We start from the raw sequence: 20236 nt of genomic DNA, 5'->3' as shown, positions 1-20236 counted from the left end.
TGATTGAATTAAATGGAATTGTTCTTGCCAAAATTAAATTCACTGCAGAAACCTAAGGTGAGATGATGTAAGTCAGGGTGGCTTTTGTGACTGCTGCTCTGATTTACTTGAGCTGTGGTTTTCAGCTCACTTGATGCAGTTTGTGATTGCTTCCAACTCATCATCATCAGTAAGGGGACAGCCCCTCCTCTAGCTGAGGAGGGGATTTACCACTTTATTCAAAATGTTCCTGCTGTGGTGGCTTACTCTGTGTTTATTGTAGGTTTTTGGTGTCCACATGAACAAATGGAAACTGGATAAGAAGCTAGGGTGTGTGTGCCTTTCCCTTTACGGCATCTTCCTGTGTTTCTCCATCATGACAGAATTCAATGTTTTCACTTTTGTGAACTTGCCAATGTGCAGAGATCACTAACCCAGGTGGCAGACTGTCGGGAGGAGCTTCCTTTTTACCTGTGCAATACAAGCCACGGCTGGCATTTCCTGGATGCAGTGCACCTCCAAGTCGTGACCTAGATCCTGTCACTGTTCATAGGACCCGTGGTCCCGTCTAGGTTTGCCCTCTCCCTGGCCCTCACAACCTGGAACAATCCTTCATCGATGTGAAGAGCTTTTTTTCAACATCCATGTGATTTCCTTGCTCAGTTTTTGAACAGTGTGACTGAGACTCAAGATGAACTGGCTGCTAACTGGCGTTAAGCCAGTCAAAACTGGTCTGCTACAATTCCTTCTTTTTTTAAGTTATTTGATGGAAGACTAATTAATTTATGACTTAAGACTATTGCTACAATGCAGGAGAGGGTACGTCATATGGAGGCTGACTTTCAAGGAGAATCATTGGGAATTTTTTTTTGGTTGTGGGGAGTGTTTTTTGTTTGTTTTTAGCTTTTAGTTTCGGGTTTGCAGGTTTTTTTTGTTTGTTTGGGGGTGGGGGTGTTGCTTTTGTTCTTTTTTTTTTTACTTGCCAGAGATCAAAGTCCTCTCTTGCATCTTCTCCTGAGTGCTGGGTTTCCTGTAACAATCCAAAGGCCACAGGGCAGTGTAAAATGGAAATGCAATTCAAGGTACTCAGCATAAGAATGGACAAAAGAAGATTGTCAAGGAAAAAACTGATTGACTTTTTACTATAAATAGTTAACCTTGTACAAGTTTGTTAAAGAATGCAAGCTAAATGTGGATTCAAAGGGTAAACACTGCTACCATTTTACTATGAATGTTGGAGTTTTATTACTAGGGTGTTTGTTATTTCCAAGCAATAGTTTGATCGCCAGCCCAGAAGGGCTACCAAGCAGGTGTCCTGGTTTTTAATGGTCTGCACATGGAAATGGAAGGTCAGAACTTTCTCTGCTTCATCAGATTTCTTGTTTTGGGGGGATTCAATAGTTTGTGTCTTATTCGTTCTGCGAAGGACATAAGTACATGTGAAAACTTTTCTAAATGAGTTACAGACACTGGTTTCTTTAAGAGGAAAGAGGCATATTTTGCACAGATATAGTTACTGAAGTCATAATTTGCCATTCTTTAAAGAATACACTGGACCTGGCCAGATATTTTTTCGTCTTAAGCAGTTGAACTTATCTGATAACAGATCATGTGGATTCATCACCTCTCCTTTTGGGAGGGAGGAGGACACAGACACAGATGGCACATTTTAAAACGTGGAATATCTTCAATGCAGACTCGCTCACAGATCTTAAGTTATTGTGAAAGTTTAGCTATTCATTGTTCCAGTATCCCTGCTAGATTTTGTATAATTCTGTATTAATATGCAGGCAGATTCCACCCCTGATAAACACCATCACTGCTTCATTTGTATGTATTGATACTGTGCGTTCTCGCCACTGCGGCTCTTGTATTTACTTTAAGCACTGATCACTTCTGATCCTCTTGTATATGTTCTGCTATGAAATGTATTAAGAGACTACCAGCTAGGTGAATGTTTTTGTCTATGGTACAAACAGTGGCATATAATAGTAAAGGTACAGCAAACCCTACATAACAGAAAGAAAGGAAAAAACCCGAAACACCGAACCCTAAACTATAGCAGAAAAAGAAAAGCGCTCCAGTTTAAAAGAAAAAAGAAGAGAGCCACGTTGTGTTCACAGATGAAAAGCCAATTTTTTTTTCACTTGCACTTTTGAAATCTATTTTTTTCAGTCTGATTTCCTTTGAGCAAAATGTTGTAAATGAAAATATTTACACCCTGTGGTTTCCCTTCAGCTCAGCAGCTGGTTTTCTTTGTTTGTTACACCAAACACGCGGAGGCACTGGCAGCTCTTGCGCTGTGCGTGGCAGCGAAGTCCTGTGGAAAAAGCCACATCCCACTGGCCTCGCTCGGGGAGCTACGTGTGCAGGTGGATCCCTGGCAAGAAGAAGAAGGGGTCCAGGGACAGAGAGCAAAGGGAGTGGATGACATGCCTGCATCTCCAGTTTTCATCCTGGAAAGCAATTGTGTTGCTGCTTGTTGAGGTCTGCAGCTGAGGTTTGAGCAGCCTTCTCACACCTGTGCCCGTGGAACATCCTCTTGTGTTAGGAAGCCCACTGTACCTTCCTGTTGTTGGGTTTTTGTTTCTTTTGTTGTTGTTGTTAATGAGATGAATAATAATAATAGCAACCGTTAAAATGCCTAAAATACTTCTGTAAGTCAAATGATGTTTGCAGCGATGTGGCACGGGTCATTAAAGCCACCCCACAAACACGCAGCTTCACTTCCTAGCGAGATGCAGTTGCTCCTAAGCAGAGTGTGTCCTTGCTGATAAGGGGAAGGAAAAAAAAAAGAAGTTTCATATCAGGGCCTATTATTTCTTCTATTTTGAATATTTATACTGCTGCTCCAATGGAGCCAGTTGGATCTATTTCTGCGAAATAGCCATTACCTATCCCGTGGCACAAAAACTACACACGTATTTCTTAGGAACTTTTCCTACTGGTGTGCGTTAAATACTGTAGTAATTGTAGTTTTGTGTTGTGTGTAAAACCTGAAATACCTTGCTTTGATACTTGTGTGTGTTTCTAGAATGTTCTGCAAGCAGCTTGTTCTAAACAGAAGCAAAAGGTACCTTGAACTGCTGTTACCTGTGCCGTAGATGGCTCGATAAGCACGTCCTAAAGCGATGCTTTCTGCCAGGTGTGCTGATGATTTCCAACGAAATCATCAGGTCCAGGCCTGGCTTGGGACAGAGCAGACCGACTGTGCCAGGAGAGAGCATGCCTCTCATTCTTGTTAGCACAGTCACAGCCTATGTAGAACAGCAAAAAAGCAGCAATTTTTGGCATCCTTCCTGTATGCTGTCTCCAAAAGTGGCACGGGCAGTTCTATTCCGATGCAGGGCATACTCAGAGCTTTACTGGGCCTTGCAGAGGACTGTCTCTCAGGAGTTGTCCTAGGGAGGTTGTCCCCTGCCAAGGTCAGACTGGAGGACAGCCAGTGCCTGGCTTCAGTGTCCCCGTGGGAGGCTCTGCTTTGCCCATGGATGCATGAGCTGTGAGCTGTCACCAGAGGCAGGGCCTCAGGAGCTGGCCAGGCTGGCACAGCCACTGTGCTTGGAAAGGGGGAGCTGAGGGGCTCTGGGCTCAGGGTTGGGGGGCTGCAGGGAGCCACCAGGGAAGCTGAGTTCTGTTGGGTATTTTTAGCATGATTGTGATTCAGTTTTCATCTTCTGAAAGCAAGGGTCACCTTCGCGTCCGAGGCTGCTCTGGTTCTTGGACCAGTCAAATGTTTTTGTTTCCATTCCTAGCAATTTCAGATGATCTTCAGTGAGTATTTCAAAGGGAGATTAAAGAGCCTTTTTCTCCGTGGAGAGGCTTCACTGCAGTTCTTACTTTGACTTAAATATGTGACCCTTGGCTGGCTTCAGATCTGCTTGACATGGATGGCCTTCCTTTGACAGTGGTTCAAAGGCAGAATGACAGGAGAGGGTATGATAAGAGATGGTCTTAAACATGCTGGGAAAACTGCTTTTGTCCCTACCAAAGGTGAACTTTTTACCTGCCTTTTTTCCCCTTTTTTTTAAATTTATTTTTGTTTTTCATGTGCTGTGCTTTTTAATAGACTTTTTCTGTGATAGGAACACCAATATGAAATGTGTGCATGGGAGATTTTCACTTGGACAATTTGTTGGTTTTGCTGTGATGCCACTTGCATGCTTAGTTTCCAGATCTCTGTCCTCAGCTGTGTCACTGAAATCAATTGATTAGCTTTGGATTTGTGATGGTGGTGCTTGTGGAGAACGAGGTGCAGGACTGGGTTTTTTTCTTGACAAAACAAATCAGGTAGAACAGCAGTTATATTTTAGAAAAAACAACATTCAAGGCAGGTGGAGTAACCTGAAGGTAACTTTTAATACCCTGCTGCCAGAACAGGGATTTTTATGTCTTTTTCAATTGATACTTGTGAGATAAAATGTACATTAAGTATTGTTGAATAACTTTTTAGAAAACCATAGCTTTCTGCTGACTGACAAATATTTCTTATATTAAGATTTTTTGGAAGCCCTAAACCTTTCAATTAAAGTTCACAGAGATGCAATAGTGCGAGGTTTGTCACTTTCAAAGTTACACCGCTGGAGCTTTAAACTTGTTTAAAAATATATTTTAAAAATCAATCTCAGTGGACCATGCTTACCTGAATTTAATTCTGCCTTGTACTTTCAAAGTTTCGCTTGATCAGCAGCCACTGCAAGTTAGTCTAAAAGAGTCTTACATCCTGGTAAGAATGTTCCTTTTAGATTGGTACAACTTTAACTGAATCAGTTTAAAGCCATGGTTTTAAGGAAAGCAGTGGAAGTTTGAATATTTGAAAGACCTCAGCCACTTCAGATTTAAGGAGCTGCAGAGTCTGAGTGTGCTGAATGGATGTACCGAGCAGTATGCAAGGCTGAGTTTCAGGAAGAGACTTTTCAGTATTCAGGGACTTGAGTGAAATCTGACCTTTGTGAAATCAGGGGCAGAACCCCCGTGACTGTTGTGGGGTCAGTGATGTGTTTGTAGCAGTGAGTCCTGGAAAGGATCGGGACACTGCGTTTTTTTGGGTGAGTGGCCTTTTATTTTCTTACCTGAATAGATAAATTACTATTAATTAATAAAACCAAGCACCTTTAAGGGAATTTACATGAATACTCTGTTACCACTTAGTGGCCTCAAATCCGAAGCACAGTTCCAAAAAGCATCTACTTCTGCCCAAACTGCTTGCACTTGTCTGGCTGAATCTGCAGAATCAAGCTCTGGTGAGGACTTGATCCCTGCCTTTGGGAGAAGTTAACTTTATTCTGGGAAAGCAATAGGGTAAGAAAATGCAGTCTGTTTTGTTGTATCCTGGGGATGTAAATTGGCTAGGAAATCGATTATTTGCTGGCCTGAAACAGTCTGACATCTAGGCCAAGTTATCCAAGTTTGGGTAGAAGCACCTAATTTCAGGAAGGCGTCAAAAAAAAGCAGATTATTTTAAGCAACATATTTTTAAATGTATTTATGTAGCAAAAATTACTTTATTGTGGTATTTTTTAGATCGGTTTCTGTTTTTCTAATAGACTTGCAGAACAAATTTGAAACCCCCCACACCAGAACAACCTGACAGAAATCTTGTCAGTGTAATCTGTCTCTGCCAGGTAAGATTTGAATGGTGCTAAAAGTCAACGTGATAATTTTACAGCAGCAATTCAATGTAACATTTTTACTGCCAGCTGAGGAAAACCACACCACTGCATGCCTGACCCTGTGAGGAGCATGGTCACAGATCTGCTTCAGTGCTGAGCATTTGCCACTGAGGTTTTCCATTGGCATGCCTGACAAGCCAAGTGAGACCTTGGTTCCCGGAGGAGCAATGCCTGCTGCTGAGCATTTTGTCCTGTCAGGAGAGGAGAGGGCTGCAGGGGCACAGCCCCCTTGGCTACTCGTTACAGCTGGCAGCCTGGCATTACTCTTGCTGCTTTTTCAGAGCGGGGGCATATGTTTTCCTGAGGACCAAGTCTTTGCTTAGCTCTGGTCAGGGTTGCTTTTGGCTGATAAATGCTGGAGCAGGGGAGGGAACAAGGGCTCCGTTCACTTTATGTGTGTAGAGGAGGATGTTGAGTGGCAGATGCTGTGTCACAGGAGGACTTTGGATGGAGCCTGTATAAATATTGGGATGTTCTATGAAATCTCTCCCAGGGGCAGACATCCCTGTACACCCAGCAGCCACCCACTTTGCTTCCTTATTTTATCTTGCCAGGATTCAGAATTTTGCTTCCACTTTTTCGTAAGCTGTATCCCTCTGGTTTGAAGCTGGCCCATGTGCTACTTTCTGTAACACAGAATTAATGACTGGGCAAGCACAAGTAGTGTACAGGTTCTGATCCAGTAAGCTGATGGGAAAAAATGCAAGGAGATCCTTGCTTGGCACACCAGCCTCCAAGCACCTGACTGCAAACAGCACAAACTGCCTGCCTGGAAAGTGCCTGGAAAGTGCCACTGGGATATCAGGCACTGCACAGGACATGGGAACACTTCTCATGTGTTTTCAGAGACTCCCTCAAGGGAATTTTGCACCCTGTACAAAGACATGCATTATACAATAAATATAATTGATCTAGTTAAGGGATTCTAGATCTGACCTGGGCCTTTTACACTTTGTGAAACCAGATTATACTATGGGAGTTTTACTGAGGGACTTGGTCACAAGTTTATATAATTCACTGCCAGGTTCTTGGTGTTTTTTTAAAATGTATGAACATAGGTTTGTATTCAAGCAAAATACAATATTTATACATATATATACACTTTACCTAGTAAAGTATATGTGTTAACTGTTGTTAAATTGAAGCCCTGTGGTAACCAGCTGTTTCTGCATAGGAATAAATTCTTACCATGGCAAGTGCTAAGATGTTATAGGTGTATGAGTATTTAAGACAATCTTACACATGCCTATTTATAAACTCAAGCAAAGTTTTTATTTGTTTTAGCAAGGTATTGTGAGTGGTGCATGGCAGCTGCCATGCATCTGTGTAATACATCTGTGTACATTGAGTAATATTTCTGATTATTGTTAGTCATTTGAAATTCCAGTTCTATTGCTAAATATAAAGTCAGCTTCAGAGAAAAAAAAAAAGAGCATCTGTGAGACATTGAGGAGGTCAGAAAGTTCTGCACTGCAGTATTTGTGCATTTTATTTATTTATTTTTGAAACACAGAGTGCTGAGCCCCTGGTTCAAGAAAACATTTCCCCATGCTGGCAGAAGATTTAGGAACCTAATTTTGGTCCCCTCCTAAAGCTAATGCCAGGTTTCCCTGGGTCAGGGGCCAAGCAGACTAAGCTATTTAGAGCGTTGTTCTGTCCTTTTAAGCGGCCACAAAAAGGGGTGAGACCTTCTCAAATGGTTCTTGTAACTTTTGTTAGTAGAGAAGCTGAGAAATGCTGAGAGATCCAAAGATGCTTCTGCAGGTGATCTGTATGTAAATAGTAAGTACTCCTTGCACTTTTAATACTTGTAATATCACTGTCACGAGGTACCATTTGCAATAACCAAAATTCACATTTCATAAGTTACCCACAAGTAGACTTTTTTATTATTATTTTTGAGGTTTTTATTTTCTTCTTCCCCCTTTCTGATTAAGGAATTAATCTTCCTTTGACTTGTTTTCCCCAATTCTTTTCAACAGTAAGTGATTGGCTCTGGTTAAATGTGAAGATCCCCCTAAACCAGGTGTCACATGCCAGCTAATGCTTGGGGGAAGCTGACATTTATTGTCCCAGCTTTATGACAGGGTTGTTCCCATCTGCAGCAGGCAAGGACCTCCCACCTTGAAATCCTGCAGTAGAAATGGTCCCAGCACTCACAAACACAGCACTCCCCTAGTTCCACCACACTGGTTTGGTTTCAGGGGTCAGCAGATCTCCAGGGCAGAGCAATCTGTCACATCATCACTATCAGGGGGGATACAGTAAGGCTTCCTGGGGGAACACACAACAGCAACAGTGGAGTCCTTTTGCAGACAATGTATTGGAAGAGATTTTATTTTGCCATCTTTTAAAGACATGGGGCAATTTTAGGTCAGGAAAAAAAAAAAGGAAGATAAAGCCTGACTGTACAAAGTACAGCCTCAGTCTTTCATGAAGGTTTGTAATAATGGTCAAGTTTTGCTTAGAGTGAGCTCCCATATTTTGTCAAGCATAGAGCTCAGCTGAGTTTTTCATCCTTGGTTCTCAGAAACAACCTTTTTCTCTCATGTTTCTCACTGCAGTCAGGACCTCTGAGCATAACATGCATTTCTGTATCATGGAACTGCCTTGTGAAATTGCTTATAGGTGAAGTGAGCAAGCACAGAGATTGAACCACAACGGGTTTTTGAAAGAAGCCAAAGCAAGCATGCTTGTGTAGTAATTTTTGTTGTGAAGTAATTTTTTTTAATGGGTGCCAGGAGCAAAGGACACAGTGGGAATCTGTAATCATGCAGCACCAGTGGAGAGCAAGTGCAGGTGAAAATAGTATGGCATCACAAAAATTTGTCTGCAATTTAGATACTGACAAGTTTCACGGGGGTCACATTTACATGAAGATTTTCCTGAATGCTACTTGATCTTTGCAACCCTTGGTCTTTGGTCAGGAAAGGTGAGAAGTACTTTGTCCCTTTCTGAGGGAGAAGGGAGAGATGCCTAACCCAATGTTTCCAGCTCTCACCCTGGCTCTCACGTGTGCAGTGAACTTTGCAGTGCATTGAAAATTTAGGGGTAAATTTTAGTTGGCATTCCCTTGAGGAGCAGTGTGATTGACTTCATTGTCCCCCCTTGTAAAGCTGAGAATCCCTACTATGCAGGGAGTGTTGTGTGAGATTACTAATGGAATGTTACCTTCATCCTGCATCCAATCTTTGCTTTCAAGACTGAAACACTACTTGGAAGATGTTTGTAACAGTTTGGGGGATTTGTTTTTTGTTTGGTTGGGGTTTTTTTTTGAAGTTTTTTTTGGTGTCTGTCAAAGTCCTGTGCAATATGAACCCTCCTGGCAAGGTCTGGCAGTGTTTTGGGTGTTCCTCTTGCTGGTGCATTCATCAGAGCTTCAGCCAGTGGGACGTGTGGGAGGGTAGGAGTGCCACTTCTGCTGGGTGTGTGAAGGGGCACCTCTGCCAAGCACTCCAGCACAGGCCTGGCAGTGGGAGTTGAGACTCAGGTAAATCAGGATTCCAGAGAACAAAAAGGTGAGCAGACTGACCTGTTAATCCTCTAGTATGCTGTGCAAGTTTTAGCCCCTTCCGGTGTTTTTTCCAAGCCAAGCCCAAACTGATGTGTGTACGTGGGTGCCAAGCCAAAGGCAGCCAAGCTCAGCACCCCCAGTCAGCCTGGCATCACCAAGGCATGTGGGCACAGCCCCAGGGCCAGCACTCCATCCTGGGTGGGTGGGGGGTTGTTTAAATCATTTCAGGGCCCAGCAGTCAGGTGAGATCTGATAATTTAACAGAGCTATAATGGAAAATGTGGGTTTGTACTGTTGCTGAAGTCTTAGGCTGCTGAACGTGATCCCTGCTGTGGCTTGTTCTAAAACAGAGGGCTGAGAGTGTACCAGACTCTGAATCATGGTGTGGTGTCTGCTTTGTGATACAGTCACAGCATCCAAGCTGCAGGAAGCACAGCAATAAAAGTGACTGATAGCAGCACTTTCTGTTTGATTGGGGATCAGATGACACTGTCTGGGTCCCTTATCTCTGGGCAATTCTGTGATGCTTCTCATCATAAGGAAGAAAATGTAGGTGGAACTGAGTGCAAATATACATATAATGTATGTTCATTTACAACCAGCCAGAAAGCAAAACAAGCAGTGGTTTCTAGTAATATAATTCTACTCAAAATAGCTTTCTATTAAGTCAGCTTGAAAGTGTTAAAATGGTGGAGCCACAGACAAAACATTTGTTACCTTTTGAAATTAGTTGCGATGGTTTTGTCATACTTGTACAAGTGTTATAAGGTCAGCCTTTCTGTATGTTTTACAACTTACTGTAGAGTAGCCTTCTATGCATAGCTGTTCCACTTGCCTGTGTAAGTTACAAATCTAACAGAAATGAAAGCATGCATTTTTCTCTGTTTGCTGGTAACCTATGAAATTAGAAACTTGTATTTCTGTGTTTTTAATGTGTTATACTATAAACAAAATTCACAGCACTATTGTCTATGGAATATCAAAAAGTTTTATCAGAATGAATTACTTTAAATGTTTTGTCAATTGATTTAATAATGTGTCAGACATCTACACTAAGACAATATAACGTTTATCAATAAAAATATCCTCTCTTTGTACTAACTTAACATTTCAGGGTGTGCTTGGACATAGGACTAGAGCACCCCTTTGAGTTCCAATCCCAATGATTTATTCATTTTTGGCTTAATTTTGAGAGTGCTTGTTTGACCTCAGCACTGGATTAGGGAGTGAAGGAAGAAGAAAAGAGAGTTTTTATACTTTGTATTACCTGTGTCACTGAATGTGTTTGCTGTAAAAGTGTGTGCACCACAGCAGCTCCTTTAGAAGTCATCCAGTACACATAGGAATCTGTGCAGAAACAAACACTCTGGGAACTTTATGTGTTATTATATAAAGAGTCAAATTCTGCTCTTTTACAACGGTACAGATCTGAAATTACTGCACTGCTGTTAATTTAATCTCTTCTAGCAAAGGGAAGCAGGTGTTGATTGTCACTCTCCCAGCTGGAGGAACCTGTGCCTGCTCAGCCATTGGAGCCGTGGTGATGGGAGCCAGTTCTCCCTTGGAAGCAGTTCCTGGAGTAATGATTTCAGTAATGCATGGAATAATAATGAGGGGATGGGCAGCTTCCCTTGGAGTGCAGCAGGGCTGGTCAGAAGCCCCTCTGTGAGAGGGAAATACTTGTGCTGCTTTTCTACTCTGCACCAGCTAGGGAGCTGCAGTTCCCCCTCACCCCAGCTCAGCCTGCCCTGGTGACAGGATGCTTCTTCCTCCTACCTCATCCCCATGAGACACTTCAGCAGTGCCCCCTCCCATTGTACTTTCCCTGAAGGAAGGGCTTGAGATCCTGGCATGTAACTGGGTCTGGCTGCCTCACCTTAGCCACCTTTACTTGTGTCTGTAACATCCTCTGACAGAAGGATCTGTTCCTTCTAGTACATGCCATGTCTCCAAGAGGCAGTGCTGTGTCTTAGGCAGGTTATTTACATTTACACATCCCCAGCTCATTCCAGGTACAGAAGAGTCCTGCAGTGCAGAAAAGGCACACATGCTTATTCTACGCCTCTGTCCAAGAGCACAGGGATGAGGTGCAGCTTTTGATGTTAATGCACAAAATGTCTTTGATCAGTGCCAGCCCAGCGGTTGTCTGGAAAATATTTTCCATTGGTGTAATTGTTTGCTTTCCATCTCTGTGTGCTTGCAACCCAAAGCATATGTTGGAATCCATACAGATGCTTCCACTCTCTAGATATTTCCCCATGACTGGTTTTCTGGTTCAAAGATAATCTTGCTTCTCATCACAATTTGGTGCAGCTCCAGTTGGCTGTTGGTCTCTGAAGATACTCTCACTTCCTACCCCGTGCCATGGTGATATGTCAAATGTGCATCTTTTTGGGTTCTGCCTTGTGTGCTTCACTTCAGAAAATTTTTATGTAGCTTACAGCCTGGAAAAGTTAGAAATTGGTTTTCAGAGATCAGGTGAGTATTTGAATTTCTAACCACTTTCATTAAAATTAGGAAAATCAGAGTGTGAAGGCAAGCCATCATTGCTTTCAATGGAGTAGATATGGATGAACTTATATTCATATTCATGTATTCACTTCTGCTTCTTTAGAAGCTGTTCCTGTGTTGCCTTTACAGTTATTCTTCAACTATCACAAACCCTGACTAAGCAAAGATGTGAATTCTTAGTGCAGGAGGAAAAAAAAAAAAGTATCAGAGCAAAAGTACAAACTGGTTAAAAGAAAACTAACCCTCCTCTCCCACATGACTACCTTAAATATGCAAAACTAGAGCACAAATCTGTTTTTTTTCCCCCTTTGGAGGTCACTTCTAGCTTGCTTTACAGAGGCCTGACTTGTGTCTTTGCCACCCCAGAAGTTACTTGCTTTGAAGTAATAATTGCAGAGATACGAGATCTGTTCTGTGTAAATTGCAGATAAAAATCTCCCTCCAGGCTCTGCCCACTTGATTTTGACCTGTTTATTCCAACAGAAAGAGTGTGTGCATGCTGGGCAGGTCGTGGGGCTGCCTGGCATGCCTAAGCAATGGGATTTTACGCTGCAGGAAGGCTGGGACATTTCCATACAGCCCTCGTGCACACTTCCCAGCTCCAGGTGAGACTTCCTACCTGAGGCTTCTCCCCATCTTTGCACAGGCATGCCAGGACATGGACATCCTAGACGTGCTAACCACACCCTGGAAAACAAGGGCTTTAATTTTTAGAGCTTTTAGTGCCAAAATCAAATTGGTCTGCTGCCTAAAGCTGGGCAGCCCATGGGTTGCTGCTGGGCTGCACAGCTCCTGGAAGTGCAGCTCCCGATCCCTGGTGCTGGGAGGTGGATGCACACGGGTGCTCTCAGTACTCTGGGCTTGCTGGAAAGCTGAAGCAGAAGCAACGTGTGGCCATGCCTTGGGGAGAGCAGTGTGGAGACATGGGACTTGGGATGAGCTGCAGGTATGTTGTTTTGCGTGGTTTTCCTCCCTGCTACAGCAGTGATCAGCGCTCTGGGCACAGCTGAGCTCCTGCCCACTTCCCGTCCAGCTGCCTTGAGCAGGCTGCAGCATTCAGAGAGGAGGAGGAGGCTGATCTTCAGCCTCTGACTGTGGGGAACAAACAGCACGCTCTTTACAGTGCCAAGCAAATCGCTAGAGAAGAGTAGCACGGAATAAACAAAACAGTTGAATGCCACAGCCTGGAGAGAGCAGGTGCAGTGAAACTACTTCAAACTGTGCACACAAGAAGATTTTACAAGTGAGCATTTTAAAAATAACCAGGGAAAAGAAAATTATTATATCAGCTGCAGTGCAAATGTCTCAAACAAGTAACATTTTAAAAAGAACTCTGCTTTGTATGTGAACTTAAATCAACACTGTTCTGCCTGAAATTCTTTTGTGCTGGCTGCAGGGAGAGCTTGGATTTTAGAAGTGTATTTTCTAATGTTGCAGAGCAATGCCATCTAGGGCATAGAGCCTTACAGTTACCAACGGGAATCCATCATTATGACAGAGCTTCCTGGATTGAATATTTATAACTGGTTCATCACATCTGCATTAGGCCTGTTGAAATTTGCTCATTTTCAATATATGTTTCCAGTTTCAATATCTGTTTTCTGGACTATGCTCAGTTGTCAGACATTAGTGGATTGTTTTGTCTCAACTGCAACATAATTAATTTCTGGATATACCTTATTTCCTCCTTAAATCCTCTTGCTAGCTTTCATCCATGCAGCTCAGCAGGGATTACTGATGGTCTCTCTAATCTTCAGCTACTTGAGGAATCTGCAGAGGCTGTGATTAGAGCCACAGTACACTTGGGCAGTAGATTAAAATATTAAACCTAACAGGCCAGATCCTGTCATCCTTACTCAAAGCTATTTACTGTGTTGCTGAGCCTCTCCTGTTCAAACCAAGCTGCCTCTAGAGTGCTGGTCTGTGTTAGCTGAACACACCCCAAGAACCTGGCCTGGTCACAGCCTGTCCTCACTCCTGGCTGATGCACCTCTCTCCAGACTGAAGATGAAGTACCAAATACAAGGTAAAAATCTTCTGGGTTTTGTCAAGACCTGTGGCAGTAATGATTGATGAACTTGGACTCACAGGTATTACGTTTTAGGTACCATCTCTTCTTGCTTCCTGCCATTTGAATTCATAATGCTTGGCCTTTCTAGGGAATGGTAGCAATATTTAGTGGCACTTCAGACAAATACTGTTTGTCTCTGCAATGGGTTTTGTTCTGTAGACACAAATTTGCTCCCCATTAGAGAAGAGCAAGTTCTTTAGTTTGCAAACCAGTCTCAGGACATCTTTCAAACTCCCAAGGTTGCACACCAGGTTCTAGACCAGCCACCTTCTGCCTGTCTCTGTGAGAGCTGCAGTTGCAGCTGATGATCCTCAAGTTCCTGGTTGTGTATGACTTCGTTGTTTTTACAAGCAGCTTCAAACTGAAGGCAAAATACTTGACTACAATTTGAAAGCATACTGGGAAATGTTAGTACTTTCACTAATAAGCACAAGAGCTTTTAATGTAGCTGCAGGAATTCTTTCCCCTCCCCTGGAATAGTGGCATTCTTGTTGCTGTCTGAGCATAGAGGAGGCCTGATTCTCCTCCACGTTCGTAGTGGTCTGGTTTGGCTGCCAAGAGGTAATAAAGCAAATGCCTGCTGCTGCCTTAGAACAGCATTGTCTGTGGGCACTCCAAGTCTGGGGAAGGATTAGATATTAACAGTGCTAATTAAGAAGCATAAAGTGCATTAGTAATTAAATTTTTGTAGGGTCTGTTAAACAGTGCACTGTCAAAACATGATGCTGAAGTGACTTGGTTCATCACAGTTCTCCCTTGTTGTCCCACAAATTGGTATGGTGTATGTTACTCCTTACTGTAACTGGAGATCTAGAGTACAGATGACTTTATTTAGAAAACAATTTTAAAGCCAGGCTAAAACCACTGTCTTTTCCCCTCTTCAGTGTAAATATAAAAGGATGACTCACAATCATTACTTTCCTGCAAGTTAAGACAGCTGTGAGAGGAAGACTGGAAATATCAGCCTGGTTTTTTTTGAAGGTGATGACAGCATGCTGGTTTTTGCCAGGACTCCATCCACCATTGTGAGGCTGGTATTTCCAAGTCCAAACTTGGATCAGCTCGAGTTGCTGTGCTTCAGTGGTGGGTCAGAAACAGAATCAGGGATGCTGAACTGGGGTGCACTGAGGAAATCCTTACCCAAACACGGGTCCTACCACTGCTTCACTCCTACCCACACTGTGCCACCTAAAAAAAGATACATGTTCAGCAGTGGGATCAGAATATAGCTCAGATAATTCCCAAGTTCCTGAGGATTATTCACAGCTAGTGTCTGGCAGTCATCATCTCCCTTGACGGAGGTCTCATCACTGCTGCCATGTTACTTTGGCTCGGACTATAGAGAAAGGAACAGCTTTTGGCAGAGACACAGCTGGAATGAGCTTTCATTGGCAGCTGGAGGCTCATCATTGCACCTCCCCTCTTGCTCCCTGAGCTTGTGAGGTTGCTGGTGAGGAGATGGATCCGATGCCATGGCCCTCACTTCTTCCTTTCACAGTGCTCAGAGACGTGTGTGGTGTTTCTGTGTTGCTTTGACTCTGCAGGGGCTTTCTGAGGAACTTGGGCTTCTGCTGCTCACCTTCTCTGGGAACTGAGATGTCCAAGTGTTTGCACATCCCCGTATAAGTGTACATTGTGTTTGAATTCTGTTGTCAAAAAAATCTTGAAATTAAAAGAGGGAAGGTAAAAAGTAAGTGCTGCTGAGCTGGAAATACAGTTCTGCAGCTTTTCCACTTTTTAATTTCCTTGCTGGTCAGGAAGTTTAGCTGTTGTCAGCTCGCTCATCAGAACCCCACCGTGGAGATCTGTATTGATGTGAGGGAGTGTTGGAAAGCTGTTGGCCAGAGCTACCTCCATGGGACAAGGCTGAGAGAAAGGGGAGAGGGAGAACAAGGAGAGATTCTGCCTCACTGTACATTGCGGGGCAACAGAACAGAGCACAGAACAACTCAGGATCCCAGTACTAGCCTAGCTACAAAAACTAGGCTTGCAGAAAAACTAGTTGGCTCAGTTCTGTGGGGTTTTGTTCACTTGTTGGTTAGTGGGGATTTTTGGTGGCTTATTTTCTTTGTATGTGTGTTATTATGTTCCCTTTGATATGTTCACAGTGTATGAAAAAGTAATCAGGAAAACTAAACAAAACATCTCTGTCTGTTTTGCTCTTAAGCAGTTTTTGCTGTGCCTCCTCCATGCAGTTTGATTCCCATCTCCCTCCTCTCTTGCTGTAAGGAACAGCTGAGTGCAAATCAGAACAAGAAATCCAGCATGAAACCAAAAGTATAACACACATAATGCTGCCAAGGGCCAGATTTGGAATGCACTGAAGTGATAGCTGTCACGTGCTATAAAATGAAACGCACATCATGTTTTCAGGTGAGAAAAGGTCACTCTGAAGTCACTGGTGGACATGACCTGGTTGTGGAGCCCGGGGTGGATGCACCTCCATGGCTGGGAGATGGCACAGTTGTTCCCATGGAGCAGAGCAACGTGTTCAGCTCGCAGGAGAGAGATCCAAGCGACTCCTCTGTCTTTTCCTGGGCTGAGGTTTCTCTTCTCACTCCCACAGAGCTCAGAGCAGTGTGACAGGCGTCTAGGGCAGGAGCCAGAGCAAGAGGAAAGCGTCTGGATGCAGGAATCTTGGCTGCCATGAGAGAAGCTAGCCAAAGGAATTAACAGTTTCTGCTCCTTGTTGCAGCTGTCACCATGTGATAAGCAAGTCTGTTCTTTCCCTGTGGCACCTTCTCAGGACACTGGAGATCCATCCTGGTAACACGCTTTTCCTTTGAACTTGGGACATGATCCTTATACTGCCCTGGCCCAGTCAACCCCAAATTCCATGGGAAATCTTCCCTCACCTCTCCATGGTTTGTAACACAGCAGAGCAGCAGCTTGGGGAAAGCTGTGTGCCAGTCTTGTCCAGACTAGTCAGGTGCTCAGGGGCATCCCACCTTAAATCCTTCTGCCTACAAATTGCTCTCTGACCCATACCCATGTGATGGAAAATACAGCCCAGCTGTTCAGGGCTTGGGAAAAAAAAAACCACCCCGCTGTTCTGCAGGCTTACTGTATGCATAGGAAACCATGCCAAGCCCATCTCACAGCTGGATTGAGGAGAGGGGTCTCAGGGATAAATAAGAAACACAAGCCATGAAACTTCACGCTATATCTCAGATTCTTCAAAGGCAGAGGCTTTTCCAGTGAATTTTGCCAGGCCTTAGAGCTCAGTTCTGCTCCAGTTTGGCGGGGCTGGCTATGCCCTAACCTGCCTCTTGTTTACTGCCTTTTCTGCTCTTGTTTTCCTCTGTGGCTGGCAGTTCACCTCACTGCTCTCAAGTGTTTGGCAAGGAGAGGGGAGCAGCAGTGTCTCCTTTTCTCTCTGTGAAAGGGTAGCCAAGGGCTCTGATGGCTCTACCAAACCAGGCACTGCAAAGCTGGACTTCAGTGTTCTAGGCCCCTGAATAAAATACCAGCAGCTCCCACTGGACTGAAAAGTCAGTCACAATATAATTTGTAATAAGTGCATTTTAATGTCCCAGTTCTGTGTGGTATTTGTGCAGGTGGAGCCATTGCCAGTGGCCCTGGAGACACTTGGTAGAACTCACAGCTGCCACAACTGCCCAGCAGGACTGCTCCAGCTCATGCCAGAGTTCATGCCTCTCTCAAAAGGCAGCTGTGAATTGCATGGAAGCTGCAGCAACAGGAGCTGCTCAGCAGGGCCAACCGGGGCTCTTGGGCCTGAAGATAAACGGGAGCTTTCACGGAAGCCATGGATGAATATAAAAATTCCCTCTTGGAAATGAGACAGCCTTCCTTTGTCCTGCCTCCTCAAAGATAGGTAAGCATCCAACTTTCATTTTAATGGTCTCTATTTTGGAATTGTTTATACCCCCTTTATTTTTTGCCACTGTGGTGTGTCTATGAACGTGTATGAATGTTTTTGTAACCAGGCTTGACGCGGCAGCTGCTCCTCACTGTGGTCACTGGCATTCTTAATGGGCACTGCTGGCAGCTGCCAGAATGGAAGGGAAATGTTGCTCTCATTGTTTTGTTATTGAGATAACTCGCACTGAAAGGCATCCTGGAATGAGCTGTGGAAAATACACTAATAGCATCGAGGGTGGGAGTGATCTTAACCAGTTTCTTTGGCCCTCGGTCCTGGTGACTTGGAGACTCCGTGAGGCCGCCCCACGAGCAGGTGTCGGCGCTAAGGCGCAGAGCGCGCCCAGCTCCGTGCCCGGTGCTCTGAGGGGCTCTGCCCTGCCCCGTGCCCGGGCTGTCCCCGCTGCTCTGAGGCGCTCTGCCCTGCCCCGTGCCCGGGCTGTCCCCGCTGCCCTGAGGGGCTCTGCCCTGCCCCGAGCCCGGGCTGTCCCCGCTGCCCTGAGGGGCTCTGCCCGCCCTGCTCCGAGCCCGGGCTGTCCCCGCTGCCCTGAGGCGCTCTGCCCTGCCCCGTGCCCGGGCTGTCCCCGCTGCCCTGAGGGGCTCTGCCCTGCCCCGTGCCCGGGCTGTCCCCGCTGCCCTCAGGAGCTCTGCCCTGCTCCGAGCCCGGGCTGTCCCCGCTGCCCTCAGGGGCTCTGCCCGGCGCGGCGGGGGCGGAGCGCGGCGCGGGAGCGGCGCATGCGCAGGGGCCGGGCCCGGGGCAGCGGAGCGGCGGCGCAGAGCCGGCCCATCCCCGCGCCTCCGCCCGGCCCGGCCGGCCGGGGCGGCTCCGAGTGCGCTGCCCGGCGCTGCCGCCGACGCGCGGGAGGCGAGGTGAGGCGAAGCGAGGTGAGGGAAGGGCGCCGGGCCGAGCGGGGGTCGCGGCCGTCCGTGCTGTTGGCGGGGCCCGACCGAAACCGCCGCCGCGAAAGCGCCGCGGGAGCGGGAGGGCCGGGCCCAGCCGAGCCGCGGTGCCGCGGGGCAGCGTTGTCCTCGCCTTGCTCTCACCGGGCTTTGCTCCTTTCCCAGCCGAGGGCGGCCGGTCGGGCCGGTCCCCGGGCTGGGGACCTTGCTGGTGTCCGTGCCCTGGGGTGTCCCGGCTCGGTGAGGGCAGCGCGGTGCGATCCCTCCAGCGGGCAGGAGTCCAGCACTGCTCCTGCACTGAGCAGTCCTCAGAGCGGGCATCTGCTCCCTTTGCTGGCTGGAGCTCCTGGGGCCCGAACGCGGGGATGCGGTCAGTGTCCGGCTGCGTCCTCTTCTGAAATCTTTCTTTGTAAATACTACGTCAAAAGTTTGTTTTAGATGGCGCAGGTGTGATTTGGTAGATGTAGAAAAGTAGACGGTGTATTATCCTCTGTGAGCTCGTCTTCCCATCTTTTCAGGCGACTGTCCTCTCGTTTGTTTTATGTGCTGATTTCCCAAAGTGTAACTCTTCAGCCCTTTTTAAATAAGGAACGTCTTTATGTGCCTTTGCCAGCGCAGCTGAGTTGATGAGGAGTGAGCAGAGCAGAATTTCCACCAGGTATTGGCGTGACAGCAGACGCCCCGGGGGTGAGCAGGACAGTGCTGGCCGGAGCCCTTTCTCCCCAGAGGATAGCTTGGGGTAACAGGTGAGGAACTGGTCGGGTGAGTGGAGCTGATGGTACCTGAAGAAGAGGTGTGTGTTTGCTAGGCGGGGGCTGGAAGGCTCATGGGGCAGTGCTTGGAAAGGCAAGGGCTCAACAGCTGTGTCTCTTCTGCCCCACAGCAGCTCTGTGTTCAATTCAGCCGTGTCTGCACCGGTTCCATGAGTAATTCTGTGTTTTGTTGTGGTAAAAGTACGCCAGTATAGTCTTGCAACCAAGCCCTTGACTTTCCTCAGGCCAGATCTATATTAAGGTTCATTAGCTTCAGATCTGTTTAGCTCCAGAAATACTAATTTATTCCTTAGGGCTTGACTATTTAATTGGATCAGCAAGAGGAAGTGGAATGAGGCTGTGCTGGCCAGGGGTTTGTTGGCAGCTGTTGCTGCTGGCACAGCTGGACGCAGTGTCTTGGGGGGTTCTTGTGAGTGAACTGTGGTAGATCTCTCCCTCACCCTGTTACACTCCCAGCCAGCTCAGTGTCTCACTGCACCCCTAGGACAATAGTCCTGCTTTCTATGTGAAACTCTGCTCCACTGTCCTCTGCTCCCACCCTTGATGAGGCATTTGGTGAGTGGGCAGCTGGACAGGTGTTCTGGTGTGTGGCTGACAGGACCAGGAGGGGTGGCTCCCGTTGCTCTTTGATGTAGAAGACTAGCTCTTCTGTTTAACTATTGGGGCATTTTTGAGTTGTTTTTAAAGCTAGTTCAAGCAGTGGCTACTGAGAGACTGAATGATCAGTAGGGTGACTGAATATTTTTCCGAATGGAGCTACTGCCTTGAAAAGAAAAGAACAGCACAGTTACTATAGCAGTTAAAAAGCTGCTGTTATGCACAAGGACAATGTGAGGTAATTCATCTCCCATCAGCAGCAGGGGATTGATGGAGTACTGTATCAAGTAGATATGGACTGAGGTCTTTTCTTAACATCTCACTAAACCACAACCACAGT

The 20236-nt window shown here is 45.8% G+C and overlaps 2 protein-coding genes across 13 annotated transcripts in view; both read left to right on the top strand.

Annotated features, from left to right (window-relative positions):
• SLC24A3 (solute carrier family 24 member 3) overlaps nt 1-16767 on the top strand; it is a 118719-nt gene extending 101952 nt beyond the window's left edge. For both annotated transcript variants that reach the window (XM_064415451.1, XM_064415450.1), the window contains exon 17: nt 263-16767. In XM_064415451.1, the coding sequence (XP_064271521.1) occupies nt 263-412 (150 nt within the window). In that variant the 3' untranslated portion in view covers nt 413-16767. The remainder of the gene's footprint in view (nt 1-262) is intronic.
• A 671-nt stretch (nt 16768-17438) lies between these two features.
• The window catches only part of RIN2 (Ras and Rab interactor 2), a 62372-nt gene continuing 59574 nt past the window's right edge, over nt 17439-20236 (top strand). For 3 of the 11 annotated variants that reach the window (XM_064415447.1, XM_064415436.1, XM_064415448.1), the window contains exons 1-2: nt 17439-17582; nt 19140-19272. The gene's annotated coding sequence lies outside the window, so the exon portion shown is untranslated. Of the gene's footprint in view, nt 17583-18372; nt 18512-19067; nt 19273-20236 lie in introns of those variants that run through there. The other 8 variants (XM_064415437.1, XM_064415440.1, XM_064415438.1 and 5 more) reach the window with 8 other exon arrangements.

Source organism: Passer domesticus, chromosome 3 (genome assembly GCF_036417665.1).
Source record: "Passer domesticus isolate bPasDom1 chromosome 3, bPasDom1.hap1, whole genome shotgun sequence".
Classification (NCBI taxonomy): domain Eukaryota; kingdom Metazoa; phylum Chordata; class Aves; order Passeriformes; family Passeridae; genus Passer; species Passer domesticus.
The sequence above is the reverse complement of the archived record's forward strand: the minus strand, read 5'-3'. Positions and strand labels throughout refer to the sequence as shown.